This window comes from Aquarana catesbeiana, linkage group LG10 (assembly GCF_042186555.1).
Source record: "Aquarana catesbeiana isolate 2022-GZ linkage group LG10, ASM4218655v1, whole genome shotgun sequence".
Taxonomy (NCBI): Eukaryota; Metazoa; Chordata; class Amphibia; order Anura; family Ranidae; genus Aquarana; species Aquarana catesbeiana.
Window position 1 is genome coordinate 262,486,258 of NC_133333.1, and position 23,302 is coordinate 262,509,559.

Below are 23,302 nucleotides of genomic sequence, written 5' to 3' on the forward strand. Positions count from 1 at the left end.
ACAGTGTGCAGGGTTCAGAAGGACGCTATGTACAGTGTGCAGGGTTCAGAAGGACGCTATGTACAGTGTGCAGGGTTCAGAAGGACGCTATGTGCAGGGTTCAGAAGGACGCTATGTACAGTGTGCAGGGTTCAGAAGGACGCTATGTACAGTGTGCAGGGTTCAGAAGGACGCTATGTACAGTGTGCAGGGTTCAGAAGGATGCTATGTACAGTGTGCAGGGTTCAGGGGTGCGCTATGTACAGTGTGCAGGGTTCAGAAGGACGCTATGTACAGTGTGCAAGGTTCAGAAGGATGCTATGTACAGTGTGCAGGGTTCAGGGGTGCGCTATGTACAGAGTGCAGGGTTCAGAAGGACGCTATGTACAGTGTGCAGGGTTCAGAAGGACGCTATGTACAGTGTGCAGGGTTCAGAAGGACGCTATGTACAGTGTGCAGGGTTCAGAAGGATGCTATGTACAGTGTGCAGGGTTCAGGGGTGCGCTATGTACAGTGTGCAGGGTTCAGAAGGACGCTATGTACAGTGTGCAGGGTTCAGGGGTGCGCTATGTACAGAGTGCAGGGTTCAGAAGGACGCTATGTACAGTGTGCAGGGTTCAGAAGGACGCTATGTACAGTGTGCAGGGTTCAGAAGGACGCTATGTACAGTGTGCAGGGTTCAGAAGGACGCTATGTACAGTGTGCAGGGTTCAGAAGGACGCTATGTACAGTGTGCAGGGTTCAGAAGGACGCTATGTACAGTGTGCAGGGTTCAGAAGGATGCTATGTACAGTGTGCAGGGTTCAGGGGTGCGCTATGTACAGAGTGCAGGGTTCAGAAGGACGCTATGTACAGTGTGCAGGGTTCAGAAGGACGCTATGTACAGGGTTCAGAAGGACGCTATGTACAGTGTGCAGGGTTCAGAAGGACGCTATGTACAGAGTGAAGGGTTCAGAAGGACGCTATGTACAGAGTGAAGGGTTCAGAAGGACGCTATGTACAGAGTGAAGGGTTCAGAAGGACGCTATGTACAGAGTGCAGGGTTCAGAAGGACGCTATGTACAGTGTGCAGGGTTCAGGGGTGCGCTATGTACAGTGTGCAGGGTTCAGAAGGACGCTATGTACAGAGTGCAGGGTTTAGAAGGATGCTATGTACAGTGTGCAGGGTTCAGAAGGACGCTATGTACAGTGTGCAGGGTTCAGGGGTGCGCTATGTACAGTGTGCAGGGTTCAGAAGGACGCTATGTACAGTGTGCAGGGTTCAGAAGGACGCTATGTACAGTGTGCAGGGTTTAGAAGGACGCTATGTACAGTGTGCAGGGTTCAGAAGGATGCTATGTACAGTGTGCAGGGTTCAGAAGGATGCTATGTACAGAGTGCAGGGTTCAGAAGGACGCTATGTACAGAGTGCAGGGTTTAGAAGGATGCTATGTACAGAGTGCAGGGTTCAGAAGGACGCTATGTACAGAGTGAAGGGTTCAGAAGGACGCTATGTACAGTGTGCAGGGTTCAGGGGTGCGCTATGTACAGTGTGCAGGGTTCAGGGGTGCGCTATGTACAGTGTGCAGGGTTCAGAAGGACGCTATGTACACAGAGTGAAGAGCCACAGCTGCTTACCTCTGCATCCCCCACCCACCTGCGTCTCACATAGTCTCCCTTCTTCTTCCTCCTTCAGGTCCATGTGAATTCTGAGAGCCTCGCGGTGAAAATATCACAAGAAATCAATTATGCGAAAAGTCTTTATTATGAGCAGCAGCTGATGTTGCGTCAGACGGAGGAGCCGGACGGTCTGGACCTGAACTCCTAAAGCACCTAACTTCCACCGAGCGTCTCCTCTGTCCAGAGTCCCGGGGCCCGGGCAGAGATCCGGAATCTGCTTCTATCCAGAGTCCTGGGCAGAGATCCGGAATCTGCTTCTATCCAGAGTCCCGGGCAGAGATCCAGAATCTGCCTCCACCTGGAATCCCGGGGACCGGGCAGAGAGATGGAAGATTCTGGAACATATATGTCTGTCCTCATAGGTTTACATCTATTATATATCTGCACATTTCTCCTGTCCCGATATTGTGACGGCTGCCTTTCCAGATTATTGATTTTGGGGTAATTTATATGACGGGTTAGTAATATTTAATACGATGTATAATTATAAATATCTATACATTTAAAGCTGTATCAATTTTGAAGAAAGACCTTTATTTTGCTAACTTTGTACATATGTATATCTGTGATGATTGTAAATACAATGGAGGATGGAAACCGCGGCGTCTGCGTCATGTTTGTTTACATTGTAATCTTATATGATGGAACACATTTCCAATGATTGGCCAGACTCCGGTCCTTTCCACACCTCCCAACTGGGGTCAGTTTTCCTTAAAAATCCGGCTTTTATCTAAGCCCGTCAGTTAAAGGGATCCATGTCTTTATGGACCTTGCTTTGTGCACGGGGGTCTAAATCATTTGGTGGAGGGGGGATTATGGTGTGGGGGGAGGGGGGATTATGGTGGGGGGTGGAGGGGGGATTATGGTGTGGAGGTGAGGGGGGATTATGGTGTGGAGGTGAGGGGGGATTATGGTGTGGGGGGAGGGGGGGATTATGGTGTGGGGGGAGGGGGGGATTATGGTGTGGAGGTGAGGGGGGATTATGGTGTGGGGGGAGGGGGGATTATGGTGTGGAGGTGAGGGGGGATTATGGTGTGGAGGTGAGGGGGGATTATGGTGTGGAGGTGAGGGGGGATTATGGTGTGGGGGGAGGGGGGGATTATTGTGGGGGGGTTGTATTTCAGGGGTTGGGTTTGGCCCCTTAGTTCCAGTGAAGGGAACTCTTAAGGCGTCAGCATACCAAGACATTTTGGACAATTTCATGCTCCCAACTTTGTGGGAGGAGTTTGGGGACGGCCCCTTCCTGTTCCAACATGACTGCGCACCAGTGCACAAAGAAAGGTCCATAAAGACATGGATGAGCGAATTTGGGGTGGAGGAACTTGACTGGGCTGCATAGAGTCCTGACCTCAACCCGATGGAACACCTTTGGGGCGAATTAGAGCGGAGCCTATGAGCCAGGCCTTCTCATCCAACATCAGTACCTGACCTCACAAATGCTCTTCTGGAAGAATGGTCAAACATTCCCATAGACACCCTCCTAAACCTTGTGGACGGCCTTCCCAGAAGAGGTGAAGCTGTTATAGCTGCAAAGGGCGGAGCCAACTCAATATTGAATCCTCCGGACTAAGACTGGGATGTTATTAAAGGTCATGTGTGTGTAAAGGCAGGCGTCCCAATACTTTTGATAATATCATGTATACAGTTGTGCTCATAAGTTTACATACCCTGGCAGAATTTATGATTTCTTGCCCATTTTTCAGAGAATATGAATAACACAAAAACTTTTCTCTCACTCATGGTCAGTGTTTGGCTCAAGTCATTTATTATCAATCATCTGTTTTTACTCTTTTTATATCATAATCACAACAGAAACTACCCAAATGACCCTGATCAAAAGTTTACATACCCTGGTGATTTTGGCCTGATAACATGCACACAAGGTGACACAAAGGGGTTTGAATGGCTATTAAAGGGAACCATCCTCACCTGTGATCTGTTTGTAACTAGTGTTGTGTATAAAAGGTCAATGAGTTTCTGGACTCCTGACAGACCCTTGCATCTTTCATCCAGTGCTGCACTGACGTTTCTGGATTCTGAGTCATGGGGAAAGCAAAAGCATTGTCAAAGGATCTGTGGGAAAAGGTAGTTGAACTGTATAAAACAGGAAAGGGATATAAAAAGATATCCAAGGAATTGAGAATTCCAATCAGCAGTGTTCAAACTCTAATCAAGAAGTGGAAAATGAGGGGTTCTGGTGAAAACAATCCACGGTCAGGTAGACCAACTAAAATTTCAGCCACAACTGCCAGGAAAATTATTGGGGATGCAAAGAAAACCCACAAATAACTTCAGGTGAAATGCAGGACTCTCTGAAAACATGAGGTGTGGCTGTTTTAAGATGCACAATAAGGAGGCACTTGAAGAAAGATGGGCTGCATGGTCGAGTCTCCAGAAGAAAGATGGGCTGCATGGTCGAGTCTCCAGAAGAAAGATGGGCTGTATGGTCGAGTCTCCAGAAGAAAGATGGGCTGCATGGTCGAGTCTCCAGAAGAAAGATGGGCTGCATGGTCGAGTCTCCAGAAGAAAGATGGGCTGCATGGTCGAGTCTCCAGAAGAAAGATGGGCTGTATGGTCGAGTCTCCAGAAGAAAGATGGGCTGCTTGGTCGAGTCTCCAGAAGAAAGATGGGCTGCATGGTCGAGTCTCCAGAAGAAAGATGGGCTGCATGGTCGAGTCTCCAGAAGAAAGATGGGCTGTATGGTCGAGTCTCCAGAAGAAAGATGATCTGCATGGTCGAGTCTCCAGAAGAAAGATGGGCTGCATGGTCGAGTCTCCAGAAGAAAGATGGGCTGCATGGTCGAGTCTCCAGAAGAAAGATGGTCTGCATGGTCGAGTCTCCAGAAGAAAGATGGGCTGCATGGTCGAGTCTCCAGAAGAAAGATGGGCTGCATGGTCGAGTCTCCAGAAGAAAGTCATTACTACGCAAACGTCACAAAGTATCCCACTTACAATACGCCAAACAGCACAGAGACAAGCCTCAAACCTTCTGCCACAAAGTCGTTTGGAGTGATGAGACCAAAACTGAGCTTTTTGGCCACAACCATAAACACTACATTTGGAGAGGAGACAACAAGGCCTATGATGAAAGGTCCACCATCCCTACTGTGAAACACGGAGGTGGATCGCTGATGTTTTGGGGATGTGTGAGCTACAAAGGCACAAGAAATTTGGTCACAATTGATGGCAAGATGAATGCAGTATGTTATCAAAAAATACTGGAGGAACATTTCATTCATCAGCCAGGAAGCTGCACATGGGACGGACTTGGACATTCCAACATGACAATGATCCAAAACACAAGGCCAAGTCCACCTGTCATTGGCTACAGCAGAATAAAGTGAAGGCTCTGGAGGGGCCACCTCAGTCTCCTGACCTCAATATCATTGAGCCCCTCTGGGGAGATCTCAAACGTGCCGTTCATGCAAGACAGCCCAAGAATTTACAGGAACTGGAGGCTTTTTACCAAGAGGAACCATCTGAGAAGATAAAGAGCCTCATCCGCAAATACCACAAAAGACTTCAAGATGTCATTGATGGTAAAGGGGGCAATACACGGTATTAAGAACTGGGGTATGTAAACTTTTGATCAGGGTCATTTGGGTAGTTTCTGTTCTGATTATGATATAAAAAGAGTAAACACAGATGATTGATAATAAATGTCTTCAGCCAAACACTAACCATGAGTGAGAGAAAAGTTTTTGTGTTATTTCATATTCTCTGAAAAATGGCCAAGAAATCATAAATTCTGCCAGGGTATGTAAACTTATGAGCACAGCTGTATATGGAGCCATGTATGATCACCTGGGATCCTTAAAGTGATCCTGTGCTTTGTCAATGCAGAACAAAGGAAGCGGAACACTTAAAGCAGTGATTCTCCACCTCAGTCCTCAAGTACCCCCAACAGGCCATGTTTGCAGGTTTTCCTTTATCTTGCACAGGTGCTCTAAATCAGAGTCAATGGTTTGGTGTTTTGGACAACTAAGAGAAATTTCCAAAACATGGCCTGTTGGGGTACTTGAGGACTGAGGTTGAGAACCACTGACTTAAAGGGCCGGTGCCCCTGGTGGTTGGGCTTGTATCAATTTCAGATGTTTCTGGGATCATTCAGAATTCATTGACATTCAAACCCCAGAAGATGATGGAGATGCACACATGAGGCCTTCAAGTGAACCTGTTACATGGGAAAGGAATACGCTCACTTTAAATCAACGTGACTCTTCCAGTCCATATTCTGGTCCCATTACTTCTTCCCTCCCTGGCTAAGTCTAGAATATTCATACCGGGACAGGTTCATCCAATGTCCAGGGCGAGGATGCAGAACCGCCCCCCACTCCCAATGTGTGTTGTAGATGCTCCGTCTTCACCAATTCTCCTGCCCCTTGCTCAGGCTGCCAGTGGGTGTTTTTTTTGGGGGGGGAGGGTGGGTTCTGTGATCGATGTGGATTCTCATAGAGCAGCTGGGAACATCCACCAATAGACAGAGATGTGAGATCCAAGCACAAGGTGACCCCCACCTTGGAATGAGGATTTCGGAAATCATCGGGGGGCCACATGGTGACACGGGAAGAAATAATTGCTGACTTTGAGATTGTTGTCACTTTTGAGGGAAGTACATGACTTGGATGACGTGAAGGTCAGATTGGAGTGGTCATTGGAACTGTTTGAATAATCCTTTCCAGTTCAGGGCCATCCACACCATCAGGTTGTGACAAATCCCAGGTAGGTGCACAGCTATGCGTGTCAGGAGCGCACACACAATCCCGCTTTCCGGACACTCGCAGGAACACGCCGCCCTTCAGCAGATGCATGGCGGTGCCTTTCATTGTTCTTGGTGTTCCAATGTATCTGAAAATACACCTTTCTGAATGAAGCTGAAACACGTAGGGAAGCACCACCTGTGGGTGGCCTGACATGTTGGTGCTCTTCACCGCTGTTCATTGTGAATGGCACTACAACGCCCCTCCATAATGCATGGTGTCCTGTGCATTACGCTGCAATGACCTGCCACATTTTCCACACGTGTTTCAGTTCATTCATTTTGGATAGAATGTTTAATGGAACAGAACAATTCCTGCATTGCTACGTGCAAGAGATATGTAAGAGCAGCCATTGCTGAGGTCCTTCCAGGCAGGCCGAGTGCGTCTCCCGCTGATCCCCCTAAATAGATGGTGACAGGTCCTCTTTATGGAGAGATCTGGGGTCTATAATGAATGTAAACATCCCATGTGACAGTAATAGGAGGTGACAGGTCCTCTTTATGGAGAGATCTGGGGTCTATAATGTATGTAAACATCCCATGTGACAGTAATAGGAGGTGACAGGTCCTCTTTATGGAGAGATCTGGGGTCTATAATGAATGTAAACATCCCATGTGACAGTAATAGGAGGTGACAGGTCCTCTTTATGGAGAGATCTGGGGTCTATATACATGGTGCCCCCTTTACTCTGATACCCCTAACTAAAATCTAGTGGAACCAATTGTCTTCAGAAGTCACCTAATTAGTAAATAGAGTCCACCTGTGTGTCATTTAATCTCAGTATAAATACAGCTGTTCTGTGAAGGCCTCAGAGGTTTGTTAGAGAACCTTAGTGAACAGACAGCATCATGAAGGCCAAGGAACACACCAGACAGGTCAGGGATAAAGTTGTGGAGAAGTATAAAGCAGGGTTAGGTTATAAAAAAATCTCCCAAGCTTTGAACATCTCACGGAGCTCTGTTCAATCCATCATCGGAAAATGGAAAGAGTATGGCACAACTGCAAACCTACCAAGACATGGCCGTCCACCTAAACTGACCGGCCGGGCAAGGAGAGCATTCATCAGAGAAGAGCCAAGAGGTCCATGGTAACTCTGGAGGAGCTGCAGAGATCCACAGCTCAGGTGGGAGAATCTGTGCACATGGTGGTGGCAGCATCATGTGGTGGGGATGCTTTTCTTCAGCAGGGACAGGGAAGCTGGTCAGAGTTGATGGGAAGATGGATGGAGACAAATACAGGACAATCTTAGAAGAAAACCTGTTAGAGTCTACAAAAGACTTGAGACTGGGGCGGAGGTTCACCTTCCAGCAGGACAACGACCCGAAACATCCAGCCAGAGCTACAATGGAATGGTTTAGATCAAAGCATATTCATGTGTTAGAATGGCCCAGTCACAGTCCAGACCTAAATCACATTGAGAATCTGTGGCAAGACTTGAAAATTGCTGTTCACAGACGCTCTCCATCCAATCTGACAGAGCTTGAGATATTTTACAAAGAAGAATGGGCAGAAATGTCCTCTCTAGATGTGCAAAGCTGGTAGAGACATCCCCAAAAAGACTTGTAGAGAAAGGGGGTTCTACAAAGTATTGACTCCGGGGGGCGCCATACAAATGCCCCTCCCCCACACTTTTCACATATTTATTTGTATCATTTATCATTTTCCTTCCACTTCACAATTATGTGACACTTTGTGTTGGTCTATCACATAAAATCCCAATAAAATACATTTATGGTTTTAGTTGTAACATGAGAAATGTGGAGAATTTCAAGGGGTATAAATACTTTTTCAAGGCAATGTATGTGACTATGGCTCCAACATATACCATGGCTGTCTTCATTGTACCCAGGAGACAAGTCCTGATAAGTTGCACTAGACCAGTGGTTCTCAACTCCAGTCCTCGGGACCCACCAACAGGTCAGATTTTAAGTATTACCTTGGGGAGTTGCAGACTAGAATACTGCAATCACTGAGCAGCAAGTGATATCACCTGTGATGTATTTCAGCTATCTTGCAAACCTGGCCTGTTGGTGGGTCCTGAGGACTGGAGTTGAGAACCACTGCACTAGACCTTTCATCTCTGCAGCACAGAGCACCATCGGCTGGGTTAGGAGAAGGCCTCATGAATGTCCTTGGTTGTGCGGAGGCCGATCGATGTTCTCTGCCTTGTTCCGTGTTCCCGATCCGAGTCCAGATCCATCTCAATCAGTTTTTATTGTTCGACTTTCATAGACAATAAAGTGATTCTCTGAGCGTCTCATTGCTCTTCCTTATCCTGAAGTCTGTTTTAGTTCTCTATTTGGAAGATTCTCCAATCACTGAGCTGCACAGCAGAGGGACAGAAGACAAAAATTACACAACAAATTCTTCTCTGGAGATCGTGAGGTCTCTCTGCAGAGGAGGAGCCGTGCTCTCTGTGTGGAAGCAGAGGTCTCTCTGCAGAGAAGGAGCCTTGCTCTCTGTGTGGAAGCAGAGGTCTCTCTGCAGAGGAGGAGCCGTGCTCTCTGTGTGGAAGCAGAGGTCTCTCTGCAGAGAAGGAGCCTTGCTCTCTGTGTGGAAGCAGAGGTCTCTCTGCAGAGAAGGAGCCTTGCTCTCTGTGTGGAAGCAGAGGTCTCTCTGCAGAGAAGGAGCCTTGCTCTCTGTGTGGAAGCAGAGGTCTCTCTGCAGAGAAGGAGCCTTGCTCTCTGTGTGGAAGCAGAGGTCTCTCTGCAGAGAAGGAGCCTTGCTCTCTGTGTGGAAGCAGAGGTCTCTCTGCAGAGAAGGAGCCTTGCTCTCTGTGTGAAAGCAGAGGTCTCTCTGCAGAGAAGGAGTCATGCTCTCTGTGTGGAAGCAGTGGTCTCTCTGCAGAGGACCAGCACAGCCATAGCGTTCCAATAAGCTGGGAGCATGAGCTTTACTCATTGCAGAGTTATAGCAACTGATTAAGCAAAGAGGGATGCCGGACTTCTGCAGAGAGAGGAAGAAAAGAGGATGATGTCCAGATTCATCTACGAACGTGCGGTGGATGTAAAGGTGATTGAAGTCCAACTCCCCGGGACACGGAGCCGGGAGAGAGGTAAGTGAAAGGAGTCTGTTCTATAATCCCCCCCCCCCCCCCAAACAATGAGCAATTACCCCTTACAGTGGTTGATGGGGGGGGGTGGTGTTTTCATTGAGTTGGCTTTTTAAGTAATATTTCAGCTTGTTTTTTTTTTTTTTTTCTCCTTTATAATAACAAACACGTCACACTTACCGGCTGTGTGATGGTTTTTGCACAGAACAGCCCAGATCCTCCTCTTCTGGGGTCCTCCTCTTCTGGGGTCCTCCTCTTCTGGGATGTATTGTCATCGGATCTCCAGTCATCAGATCTCCAGTCATCAGATATCTAGTCATCAGATCTCCAGTCATCAGATATCTAGTCATCGGATCTCCAGTCATCGGATCTCCAGTCATCGGATCACCAGTCATCAGATCTCCAGTCATCAGATCACCAGTCATCGGATATCTAGTCATCAGATCTCCAGTCATCAGATATCTAGTCATCAGATCTCCAGTCATCAGATCTCCAGTCATCAGATCACCAGTCATCAGATCACCAGTCATCAGATCTCCAGTCATCAGATCACCAGTCATCGGATATCTAGTCATCGGATCTGCAGTCATCGGATCTGCAGTCATCGGATCTGCAGTCATCGGATCTCCAGTCATCCAGTCATCGGATCTCCAGTCATCGGATCTCCAGTCATCGGATCTCCAGTCATCAGATATCCAGTCATCAGATATCCAGTCATCAGATCTCCAGTCATCAGATATCTAGTCATCGGATCTCCAGTCATCGGATCACCAGTCATCGGATCTCCAGTCATCGGATCTCCAGTCATCGGATCTCCAGTCATCGGATCTCCAGTCATCGGATCTCCAGTCATCGGATCTCCAGTCATCGGATCTCCAGTCATCGGATCTCCAGTCATCGGATCTCCAGTCATCGGATCACCAGTCATCAGATCTCCAGTCATCAGATCTCCAGTCATCAGATCACCAGTCATCGGATATCTAGTCATCGGATCTGCAGTCATCGGATCTGCAGTCATCGGATCTCCAGTCATCCAGTCATCGGATCTCCAGTCATCGGATCTCCAGTCATCGGATCTCCAGTCATCAGATATCCAGTCATCGGATCTCCAGTCATCGGATCTCCAGTCATCGGATCTCCAGTCATCGGATATCTAGTCATCGGATCTCCAGTCATCGGATCTCCAGTCATCGGATCTCCAGTCATCGGATCTCCAGTCATCGGATCTCCAGTCATCGGATCTCCAGTCATCGGATCTCCAATCATCGGATCTCCAGTCATCAGATCTCCAGTCATCAGATCTCCAGTCATCAGATATCTAGTCATCAGATCTCCAGTCATCAGATCACCAGTCATCGGATATCTAGTCATCGGATCTGCAGTCATCGGATCTCCAGTCATCCAGTCATCGGATCACCAGTCATCGGATCTCCAGTCATCGGATCTCCAGTCATCGGATCTCCAGTCATCGGATCTCCAGTCATCGGATCTCCAGTCATCAGATCTCCAGTCATCAGATATCTAGTCATCGGATCTCCAGTCATCGGATCTCCAGTCATCGGATCTCCAGTCATCGGATCTCCAGTCATCGGATCTCCAGTCATCGGATCTCCAGTCATCGGATCTCCAGTCATCGGATCTCCAGTCATCGGATCTCCAGTCATCGGATATCTAGTCATCGGATCTCCAGTCATCGGATCTCCAGTCATCGGATCTCCAGTCATCGGATCACCAGTCATCGGATCTCCAGTCATCGGATCTCCAGTCATCGGATCTCCAGTCATCAGATCTCCAGTCATCAGATCTCCAGTCATCAGATATCTAGTCATCAGATCTCCAGTCATCAGATATCTAGTCATCGGATCTCCAGTCATCGGATCACCAGTCATCGGATCTCCAGCCATCAGATCTCCAGTCATCAGATATCCAGTCATCAGATATCTAGTCATCGGATCTCCAGTCATCGGATCACCAGTCATCGGATCTCCAGTCATCGGATCTCCAGTCATCGGATCTCCAGTCATCGGATCTCCAGTCATCGGATCTCCAGTCATCGGATATCTAGTCATCGGATCTCCAGTCATCGGATCTCCAGTCATCGGATCTCCAGTCATCGGATCACCAGTCATCGGATCTCCAGTCATCGGATCTCCAGTCATCGGATCTCCAGTCATCAGATCTCCAGTCATCAGATCTCCAGTCATCAGATCTCCAGTCATCAGATATCTAGTCATCAGATCTCCAGTCATCAGATATCTAGTCATCGGATCACCAGTCATCGGATCTCCAGCCATCAGATCTCCAGTCATCAGATATCCAGTCATCAGATATCCAGTCATCGGATCTCCAGTCATCGGATCACCAGTCATCGGATCTCCAGTCATCGGATCTCCAGTCATCGGATCTCCAGTCATCGGATCTCCAGTCATCGGATCTCCAGTCATCGGATCTCCAGTCATCGGATCTCCAGTCATCGGATATCTAGTCATCGGATCTCCAGTCATCGGATCTCCAGTCATCGGATCTCCAGTCATCGGATCTCCAGTCATCGGATCTCCAGTCATCGGATCTCCAGTCATCGGATCTCCAGTCATCGGATCTCCAGTCATCGGATCTCCAGTCATCAGATCTCTAGTCATCAGATCTCCAGTCATCAGATATCCAGTCATCGGATCTCCAGTCATCGGATCTCCAGTCATCGGATCTCCAGTCATCGGATCTCCAGTCATCGGATCTCCAGTCATCGGATCTCCAGTCATCAGATCTCCAGTCATCAGATCTCCAGTCATCAGATCTCCAGTCATCAGATATCTAGTCATCAGATCTCCAGTCATCAGATATCTAGTCATCGGATCTCCAGTCATCGGATCACCAGTCATCGGATCTCCAGTCATCAGATATCCAGTCATCAGATATCTAGTCATCAGATCTCCAGTCATCAGATCACCAGTCATCGGATCACCAGTCATCGGATATCTAGTCATCGGATCTGCAGTCATCGGATCTGCAGTCATCGGATCTCCAGTCATCCAGTCATCGGATCACCAGTCATCGGATCACCAGTCATCGGATCACCAGTCATCGGATCTCCAGTCATCGGATCTCCAGTCATCGGATCTCCAGTCTTTGGATCTCCAGTCATCGGATCTCCAGTCATCAGATATCTAGTCATCAGATCTCCAGTCATCAGATATCTAGTCATCAGATCTCCAGTCATCAGATATCTAGTCATCGGATCTCCAGTCATCGGATCTCCAGTCATCGGATCACCAGTCATCAGATATCCAGTCATCAGATATCCAGTCATCAGATATCTAGTCATCGGATCTCCAGTCATCGGATCTCCAGTCATCAGATATCCAGTCATCAGATATCCAGTCATCAGATATCTAGTCATCAGATCTCCAGTCATCAGATCTCCAGTCATCAGATCTCCAGTCATCAGATCTCCAGTCATCAGATCTCCAGTCATCAGATCACCAGTCATCGGATATCTAGTCATCGGATCTGCAGTCATCGGATCTCCAGTCATCCAGTCATTGGATCACCAGTCATCGGATCACCAGTCATCGGATCACCAGTCATCGGATCACCAGTCATCGGATCTGCAGTCATCGGATCTGCAGTCATCGGATCTCCAGTCATCGGATCTCCAGTCATCGGATCTGCAGTCATCGGATCTGCAGTCATCGGATCTGCAGTCATCGGATCTCCAGTCATCGGATCTCCAGTCATCCAGTCATCGGATCACCAGTCATCGGATCTCCAGTCATCGGATCTCCAGTCATCGGATCTCCAGTCATCGGATCTCCAGTCATCGGATCTCCAGTCATCAAGGGGCAGCTTAGATATATGGGGCAATGCTCTGCTCCTCTACCAAGATCGTGGCCCCCTGCTGCAGAAGAAGGCATGGTAAGCCCATAATATATTGACTGGTCCTCTGCCTTCCCTCATTCCTGTTTTAGGCCTCATCACTTGAGGTGTAGCATAGCATACACCCATGGAGGGCCGTGTTTACCTGTACAGGTGTTCTGCACATCCCAATGCAGGCAGTCCCATTCATGCCCAATAGGTACACAGCCACTGCTTCCGATATGACAGCCGTTTGGATGCACAGTGTCTGTGATCTGGCCGTGCACCCCCACCGAGCTCAGACTGGAAGCAGGGCTGTCCATGCAGTGCCTGTGTCCCAGTTGAAATGAATGGGGATGCCTGAAACACATGTGTATCCTTGTGAGGGGTACACATGGCCCCCCATGGGGTGTACACCATTGTATTCCCCATGTGAAGGAGGCCCAATAGTCAATGTGATTACCCATATAAACATCTCACTTCGGATATCAGAAATAAATCTAAGCCTTGATTGGCTGTCATCAGGTATATATATATATTTGGTTGCAGTGTTGATTCCTCGGCTTGTATATATAAATATTCGGTTCCAGGCTCGGCGTTGTCCTCTCATTGACCCGCACATTTTCGGAAGGGAACGTATTTGCTCGATATTTTCATGTTATCAAGGGGAGCCGATGCAGGAGCTCAGCGGACTGCGGTCTCTGGAGTATGGAAACAATTATCTCTGCCAGGAAGAACGGAAAATTCTCCAATTCTGTCTGGTGGCCTTAAAGGGTCAGTCCACCCAAAACGAATGTTGCCGGGTTTGTCTGTATGATGCTGGAGAATAAAAGCTGAACCCTGTGGGGGGTAATTACACTTGTTTTGTGTCCCCCTCCCCCACACTGCGAGGGTAACTAGAGGATGATGAATAATCTGATCTACTTACCTCACTCCTCTTCTCCCTCCGATGCTCCAGGTTGTAGACAGGCCCTCTGTGTCCTTCAGGATCCAGTCCTGCATTGTACGGGATGATGTCAGAGACCTGCGACCGGACAGGCAGCAAACCCCCAAACTGGGGGGGGGGGGGGGGCGGGGGCAGGGAGAACCCACTAAAAGGGGAAAGATACAATTTCTTATATTTCTTGGGCTCCCTATTCCTGAGTTCCTGTGTCTGTACACCCGCTGTGCCCATTATGAGGGGTTCTCACCATCCCTGTGCTGAGTTCCCGGGTCTGTACACCCGCTGTGCCCATTATGAGGGGTTCCCACCATCCCTGTGCTGAGTTCCTGGGTCTGTACACCCGCTGTGCCCATTATGAGAGGTTCCCACCATCCCTGTGCTGAGTTCCCGGGTCTGTACACCCGCTGTGCCCATTATGAGGGGTTCTCACCATCCCTGTGCTGAGTTCCCGGGTCTGTACACCCGCTGTGCCCATTATGAGGGGTTCCCACCATCCCTGTGCTGAGTTCCCGGGTCTGTACACCCGCTGTGCCCATTATGAGGGGTTCTTACCATCCCTGTGCTGAGTTCCCGGGTCTGTACACCCGCTGTGCCCATTATGAGGGGTTCCCACCATCCCTGTGCTGAGTTCCCGGGTCTGTACACCCGCTGTGCCCATTATGAGGGGTTCCCACCATCCCTGTGCTGAGTTCCCGGGTCTGTACACCCGCTGTGCCCATTATGAGGGGTTCCCACCATCCCTGTGCTGAGTTCCCGGGTCTGTACACCCACTGTGCCCATTATGAGGGGTTCTCACCATCCCTGTGCTGAGTTCCCGGGTCTGTACACCCGCTGTGCCCATTATGAGGGGTTCTCACCATCCCTGTGCTGAGTTCCCGGGTCTGTACACCCGCTGTGCCCATTATGAGGGGTTCCCACCATCCCTGTGCTGAGTTCTCAGGTCTGTACACCCGCTGTGCCCATTATGAGGGGTTCCCACCATCCCTGTGCTGAGTTCCCGGGTCTGTACACCCGCTGTGCCCATTATGAGGGGTTAATTTTGTTTATTGAAAAATCTTACAAACAACAACTTATATACAATAAAACCATAATAAATAAATAAAACATATTTACAAAATAATTGAATATGATAATACAAAACAAGAACATAATAAATGGTACAAACCAAATTGCGCACAACACAATCCCTACAGGAGAGCCAGACTAAGGAACATCACCGTCACCATGCATGGAGCCTTTTATCAAAAATAGATTTCATCTTGAAAATCTAGGGGAGTGAATCAAGAATACAAAGAAAAGCCGCACACCCCGAGATCAACAGGCAGCAGCTACAGAGTCCTGATATTCCTCCACACCCTTATCCAGACCTCCTGCTGCCACCTGCCTTTCTCAAGACCCCGAATCTTCCCAACCTCACCAAGAATGTCCTGCACCACCACTTCGACAGGGAGGATTTTACTCCGTAAGGATACCTGACACCGTGCACTCCACGTGAAATAACGGACTACTAGACTAACTAAAAAAAGTGTTTCCAAATCATAATCCAGACGAGTCTGGAATGCCCCATACACCCACTCTGCATAACTCATATGGGGGAGGAAGGGTATACTCAGAGCCCTCCCAACCCTCTTGTACACCTCTATATTAAAAGGGCATTGAAGTAGAAAGTGATCCATGGACTCCACCACTCCTCCACACTCCACTCTCGGGCAGCCCCGATCACTCATGGAAAGAAACTTCAAGTTGCCCTTCACATATAGTTTTCCATGAAAGGCAAGCCAAGCCTGATCCCTAAACTTCATTGGGATTCTCTCCAAATTAATCAATCGCAAACCCTCCCCCAAAACCAGGCTTGGGCAATCCCTCAAGGCCAGTGGCTCGCAAAAAGCAGAGCTCATGATCCGCTTCTCAAGAAGTTTCCTTGGAAGAGATTTGACTTCTCCTGCTGTTACTTGCCACTGCCGAAGCATTTTCAAACACGGGGCAACATAAGCCGGGAGCTGTTCATGCTTGACCCTCAGGCTTTTCACTGGCCCACCATTTTCCCAGTCTCGCAGAAAGGGCCTAAACCAGGACTGGAAAATACCAACCCACCCAGGCGGTCTCTCTGCCAACATGTTACCAAGATTATACTTCAAAAACATCAGAGAGAAAAAGACTACAGGGTTGACCATCCCTAGACCACCCTCCCGCCTAGGAAGGTAAGTCACATTCCTTTTGACAAGGTTTATTCTGTTCCCCCATAACAGCTGGAAGAAACAACTATAGATCCTGGTATAAAGAGAAACTGGCAAAATGCAAACAAAACTGACATACAGAAAAATCGGAATCAGGTAAGTCTTGATCAGATCAAACTTTTCCCTCAAGGAAAGCTGCCAACCTTTCCAGCTTGCCACCTTGGCATCGGCATTCTCCAGCCTGTTCACCCAATTTACATGATCATAGTCACCTGGGCCGAATTCAATGCCTAGAACTCGAATTTTTTGTTGGGGCTCCGGGAAGTCATCCGGGAGAACAAAGCTCTCACCTTCCACACCCATCCAGAAAGCTTCACACTTGTCCTGGTTGACCTTTGAACCTGATGCCTCTGCATACTGCCCTATCACTGAGACCACTTCCTGCGCCTCCGCAGTCCCAGAGATAAAAACAGAAACATCATCAGCATAGGCCACAACCTTCAAAGGAGGCTCACCAGCGATGCCCAAAGGTACCCCACACAATGGTCCACTCTCTAGCCTTCTAATGAAGGGGTCGATTGCAAACACATATAGCAGAGGACTCAATGGACACCCCTGACGCACACCCGAGCCGACTGCAAAGGGCTGCCTGACCCAACCATTAACCAGAGGAAAGCTTTCAGCCCCTTTGTACAAAATCTTGAGCCAATCAATGAAACCCCCCTCCAGGCCATATTTGTCAAGAAGGAGCCACAAGTACTCATGATTAACCCGATCAAAGGCCTTAGCCTGATCCAATGTCAGCAAAAATTTACCCCAACCAGCAGCCCTACAACGCTCCAAGGCCTCCCGGACAGCTAACACCGCTGAGAAAGTGCTTCTACCTTGGACCGAACAGTGCTGGTGGCGGGATAACAAACTGCCCGCAACTGGTGATAATCGCCAGAAGAAAATCTTTGCCAGTATCTTTCTATCGACATTAAGAAGGCTAATGGGGCGCCAATTCCCAATCATGGAAGGATCTTTACCCTTTGACAGAAGGATCACTGCAGATCGCCTCATGGAGGGAGGGAGAGAACCCTCATTCAAACAGCCATTAAAAACCTCTGCAAGGTAGGGAGCCAGGATCGTCTTAAAACATTTATAGAACTCGGCTGTCAAACCATCTGGCCCTGGAGTTTTCTTGATGGCTAGTTTATCAATAGCCTGAATTACCTCATCTGCAGTGATTTCATCTGTCAAATTCATCAAAGGAACATTACTTTCCAGTCCTGGTGTAGAGTCCAAAAAACCCAACATCCTTGTCCGATCAAGGTTCCTTCCTCCCAGGAGATCGGCATAGTATGACCTGACAACCTCCAGGATCCCTGACCTAGACTTCGTCAGAGAGCCCGTACTGTCCCTCAGGCCATTGACCGTCTTAACTGCTACGCTCTGTTTACAGTTCTGGTAAGGGTCAGGCGAATGGTATTTCCCGTAATCCCTCTCCTGAACCAAAGAGGCGTGCCGGTCATATTGATGTCTCCTAAGGAGGAGCTTCACCTCAGAGATCGCCCTAGAATCTCCTCCATTCGAAACAAGGCGGTCAAGTTTCCTCCGCAAACGCTGGTAGGTGATATACTTATCTTGCTGCTTCTTTCTTCCTATGGCCTTGAAAAGCCCAACAGTCCGCTGTTTAACAAGCTCCCACCATTCTGACTTGCTGTTGCAAAAGTCTAGGATCGTTACCTGTGCTGGAAAAAAATCCTCAAAGGATTGTCTTACTCTCTCGTCTTCCAGGAGGGCCGAATTCAATCTCCAGATACCCCTCCCACTAGGTGGCATGTCTGGGGCATTCAGAGTCACAGATAGAATACAGTGATCAGAAAACTCCACTGCCCGACACACAGGTGCCGAAAAAGCGGAGTCTCCCTTTAAAAAAAAACCTATCTATCCTACTCTGACTACTACCTCGCTGAAAAGTGAACCCCGTGCTGTCTGGGCAGCGCTTAATGTGCGCATCTACCAGACCTGCTTCCCTAACTATCGCATTAAGAAAAAGGGTGTCATAGCCCAGCTTATCTCTGAAACCTCTCCTGTCTTTAGACTTAGTAATGGTGTTGAAATCACCTCCAAAGATAACCTGCTGGGCCGTAAAAAGAAAAGGCTTAATCTTTGTAAAGAGGCATTTCCTGTCCCACTTCGTCTGGGGACCATAGATGTTAATCAGGCGCAAGTCCTGCCCCTTCACAGAGACGTCTAAGACCATGCATCTCCCTATCTCTACCTCAATTACCCGCCGGCACGTTACCATACCAGAAAAAAGGACTGCAACTCCGCTGTAAGGCTCGGCCGCAAGAGACCAAAATGAGGGCCCACGTCTCCACTCCTTCTTTGCCAGATGTATATCGGCCAGACTACTCAGATGGGTTTCTTGCAAAAACAAAATGTCAGCATCAAACTCGCTGAGCAAAAATAAGGCCATATGGCGAGCACTTACTGATCTTAAGCTGGCAACATTAATGGTTGCCACTTTTAACGGAGTGGGAACTGCCATTAGGGTAGTTGAGGCAGCCGTTTCTTAGCCTGACTACTCCCTCTCCCTGGAGAACCAGCGCGCTTCGTTGCACCCTGGCACTCATCATCCATAGAGGATGCTGAACTGAATGAGTCCCATTCATCCTCATCCTCATCATCTGACAGGACCTTAAACTTATTTTCTAAAGGCAAAAATTTAGGATTTAAGGTAACTGAACCCCCTTTTTTCCTTCTTTTGCCCCTCCTCCTCCTATCCTCCAACCACTCCATATCATCCTTAGACAAACCAGACTCAACAGCCTCCCCACCCCTATCCTCCCCTTCACCCCCCTCCCCCCCACTCCCCCTTCCCTTATCTACCACCAGGCCAGCCTCTCCACCATCCTCCCCACTCCTCTGCACCCCACGATCCTCAATAGAAACCCTGCAGCGTCGGGGGAGGGGGGTTGGCACCACACCTGACGCACCTGCCTCAGCACCTCTTGCTGCCTCTACAATTTTAGAAGACACAGACACAGAAGGATTGGACACATTTTTGGCAACCGATACCTTACCTACAGAAGACATGGGCACACTAGGTAAACGCACAGACTGGGGAGACACAGACACATTAGGTATTGGCACAGACTGGGGCACAACAGATTGGGGAGACACATTGGGTATTGGCACAGACTGGGGCACAACAGATTGGGGAGACACATTAGGTATTGACACAGACTGGGGCACCACAGATTGGGGAGACACATTAGGTATTGGCACAGACTCAGATGGACTCACAGGCACCCCAGCTGCTGAGCTCCGAGCATCCTCCATGTCCATGCGGAAGAACTCTCTCATGAGCTCAGGATTGTTGTGCATTGCCTCAGGACACTGACTGTAAGGATGTCCCACCGCATTGCACAGATTGCTCCTGATGATATTACAGTCTTTCGCCAAATGTCCTATACCCTGACACAGAGAGCACTTCATCACTGGACAGGAGGATGCGAGATGTCCTTTATCACCACACTTATTGCAAAGCTTTGGCTGGCCTGGATAGAAGATGGTCAGCCTGTCCCTCCCCAGGAAAGCTGAGGATGGCAGATGCTGGACGACATTGTCAACAACCTTTAATTTTAGCTGCACAGACCATCCCCCCGTCCATATTCCCCGATCGTCCACAATCTTTTTTAGGGGGCTCAGGACGTCTCCATACCTCCTCAACCATACAGATAAATCCCCTTGCGGTATGGATTCATTGCGGACCAAAATTGTGACCATTTTAATGAGGGGCTGGCGTGAAACAAGCTTTGGGATGAGCCCTTTCCAGTCCGGTAGGCCCCTACACACGTGTTCATACTTCTCCCAAAATATGTCCAAAGACTCCGGACGGATAAAGGACAAATCATATTCATAGGAACCTGCCGGACTGATCAGGGTGAAGATATCTGTGGGTGTAAACCCCATCTGTAGAATCTTATCCACCACTGTCCTCCTATGTGGGGGGATTCCACCGCCTTCCCATTTTAACTGCACAACATTCCTCCTTTTAAACATGGAGGAAGATAAAACATTTTCATGCTCCTTCCCTGCTTGCTCCCCCTTCCCAGATCCTGTAGCAGCAACACCAGCATAAGTTTTTCTTACACCAGCAGCATTTGCAGTCTTGTCCTTAGACACAATCAAACCTGCTGGCAGAGAGTCTGAATCAGCTGGGATAGCAGTCTTCTGATTAGAGGCAGGACCCTCCCCCTCCCCCGAGCACATGGTTTCTTTTCTGGGATCAATCACAGTCATGTCTGCTGCAGACTCCTGGAAACTTGTAGCACTACTGCACCCAGCATCTCCTCCACCATTCACAGGAACAGCCGCTGTGCCTGGTCCAGGCAAAGTCTCTGTATTGTCCATGGACCTCTCTGCAGACTGAAGCTGACAGTTATTAGCAGATGTTATTGCATGTTGTACATTGTCTATGGGTCTGGGCTGACTGCCTGCAGCACTACAACCCTCAGCAAGCACATTGTCATTAAAGTTCACACCATCATCCTGCACACACACTGTACCTGCACCTTGTCTCTCCACAGGTCTTTCTTCCACAGGGCTAGGAACGGCGTCCATCTTTTCCTCACCATCCTGGGAAGCCACACCTGGAGGGGATTCAAGTTTATTCATAAAATCCAGCATGGCAGAACCTTCAACCTCCTGCTCAGATGTTCCACATTGCTGGGGAGTGAAGGGGACAGAGGCCTCCACCATTGAGGACTCAGCAGATGTCTGAGGTGTTGAAGAGCTGGGCTCATCCTCCGGGCCCACTTTCTCACTCTCTGCTGTCTGTACCTGCATCTCCTCACTGGTCTCCTCACCCTCCATGCAGGAAGCGGCTCCTCTTCTCATTTGGCTGAATCTTTCTTCATTCTTATATTTTTCTTTAAATGCTCCACTACTCTCCTTCAGAGAACTCACCAGTTCTTTCTGCTTCCGCAGAGCTTGTTCCAGGTCTTTCAGCTCAGGCCTCAGAGCCGCTCTTTTCTTGCTGAACACTTTGGCACAAATCTGCTTTTTCTTTTTAAATTCATTTTTCAAAGCCACCAACTTCTCCTCTTCCTTCTCAATCCGCTTCAGCGTTTCAATAACCCTCCGTCTAAAGGCAGACAGGGACTCATCTTTCCTTGGGCCAGGCCCAGTGTCGTCCACAGGCTGAGGCCTATCCAGGGGGCCTCCACCAGGGTCCTCCCCAGGATCCTGCATCACTCCTGGGGCAGAGGAGCAACTCTAGTCCCTGGTCTCTGGAAGCACAGGAGCAAAGGAACTAGCAACCTCACACCTCGCTGTCAGGGAGTGGAATGGCAGTTTCCCACCATCCCTGTGCTGAGTTCCCGGGTCTCTACACCCACTGTGCCCATTATGAGGGGTTCTCACCATCCCTGTGCTGAGTTCCCGGGTCTGTACACCCGCTGTGCCCATTATGAGGGGTTCTCACCATCCCTGTGCTGAGTTCCCGGGTCTGTACACCCGCTGTGCCCATTATGAGGGGTTCCCACCATCCCTGTGCTGAGTTCCCGGGTCTGTACACCCGCTGTGCCCATTATGAGGGGTTCCCACCATCCCCGTGCTGAGTTCCCGGGTCTGTACACCCGCTGTGCCCATTATGAGGGGTTCCCACCATCCCTGTGCTGAGTTCCCGGGTCTGTACACTCGCCGTGCCCATTATGAGGGGTTCCCACCATCCCTGTGCTGAGTTCCCGGGTCTGTACACCCGCTGTGCCCATTATGAGGGGTTCCCACCATCCCTGTGCTGAGTTCCCGGGTCTGTACACCCGCTGTGCCCATTATGAGGGGTTCCCACCATCCCTGTGCTGAGTTCCCGGGTCTGTACACCCGCTGTGCCCATTATGAGGGGTTCCCACTATCCCTGTGCTGAGTTCCTGGGTCTGTACACCCGCTGTGCCCATTATGAGGGGTTCCCACCATCCCTGTGCTGAGTTCCCGGGTCTGTACACCCGCTGTGCCCATTATGAGGGGTTCCCACCATCCCTGTGCTGAGTTCCCGGGTCTGTACACCCGCTGTGCCCATTATGAGGGGTTCTCACCATCCCTGTGCTGAGTTCCCGGGTCTGTACACCCGCTGTGCCCATTATGAGGGGTTCTCACCATCCCTGTGCTGAGTTCCCGGGTCTGTACACCCACTGTGCCCATTATGAGGGGTTCCCACCATCCCTGTGCTGAGTTCCCGGATCTGTACACCCACTGTGCCCATTATGAGGGGTTCTCACCATCCCTGTGCTGAGTTCCCGGATCTGTACACCCACTGTGCCCATTATGAGGGGTTCTCACCATCCCTGTGCTGAGTTCCCGGGTCTGTACACCCGCTGTGCCCATTATGAGGGGTTCTCACCATCCCTGTGCTGAGTTCCCGGATCTGTACACCCACTGTGCCCATTATGAGGGGTTCTCACCATCCCTGTGCTGAGTTCCCGGGTCTGTACACCCGCTGTGCCCATTATGAGGGGTTCCCACCATCCCTGTGCTGAGTTCCCGGGTCTGTACACCCGCTGTGCCCATTATGAGGGGTTCTCACCATCCCTGTGCTGAGTTCCCGGATCTGTACACCCACTGTGCCCATTATGAGGGGTTCTCACCATCCCTGTGCTGAGTTCCCGGGTCTGTACACCCGCTGTGCCCATTATGAGGGGTTCTCACCATCCCTGTGCTGAGTTCCCGGGTCTGTACACCCGCTGTGCCCATTATGAGGGGTTCCCACCATCCCTGTGCTGAGTTCCCGGGTCTGTACACCCGCTGTGCCCATTATGAGGGGTTCTCACCATCCCTGTGCTGAGTTCCCGGGTCTGTACACCCGCTGTGCCCATTATGAGGGGTTCCCACCA

The 23,302-nt window shown here is 49.5% G+C and overlaps 2 protein-coding genes across 2 annotated transcripts in view; one reads left to right on the plus strand and one right to left on the minus strand.

Moving 5' to 3' along the window:
* Positions 1–2,235, plus strand: part of VPS13D (vacuolar protein sorting 13 homolog D) — a gene marked incomplete at its 5' end in the record, with an annotated part of 401,105 nt that extends 398,870 nt beyond the window's left edge. The window contains 1 exon segment of the mRNA XM_073603729.1: positions 1,655–2,235. Within this exon segment, the coding sequence (XP_073459830.1) occupies positions 1,655–1,786 (132 nt within the window).
* Positions 1,792–22,090, minus strand: LOC141109934 (uncharacterized). Its single transcript, XM_073601187.1, has 2 exons — positions 19,406–22,090; positions 1,792–1,973 (listed from the first exon to the last, which is right to left on the minus strand). Exons 1-2 carry the CDS (start codon positions 21,663–21,665, stop codon positions 1,792–1,794), a joined length of 2,442 nt encoding a protein of 813 aa, XP_073457288.1. The 5' UTR covers positions 21,666–22,090.
* Between the last annotated feature and the right edge of the window lie 1,212 nt (positions 22,091–23,302).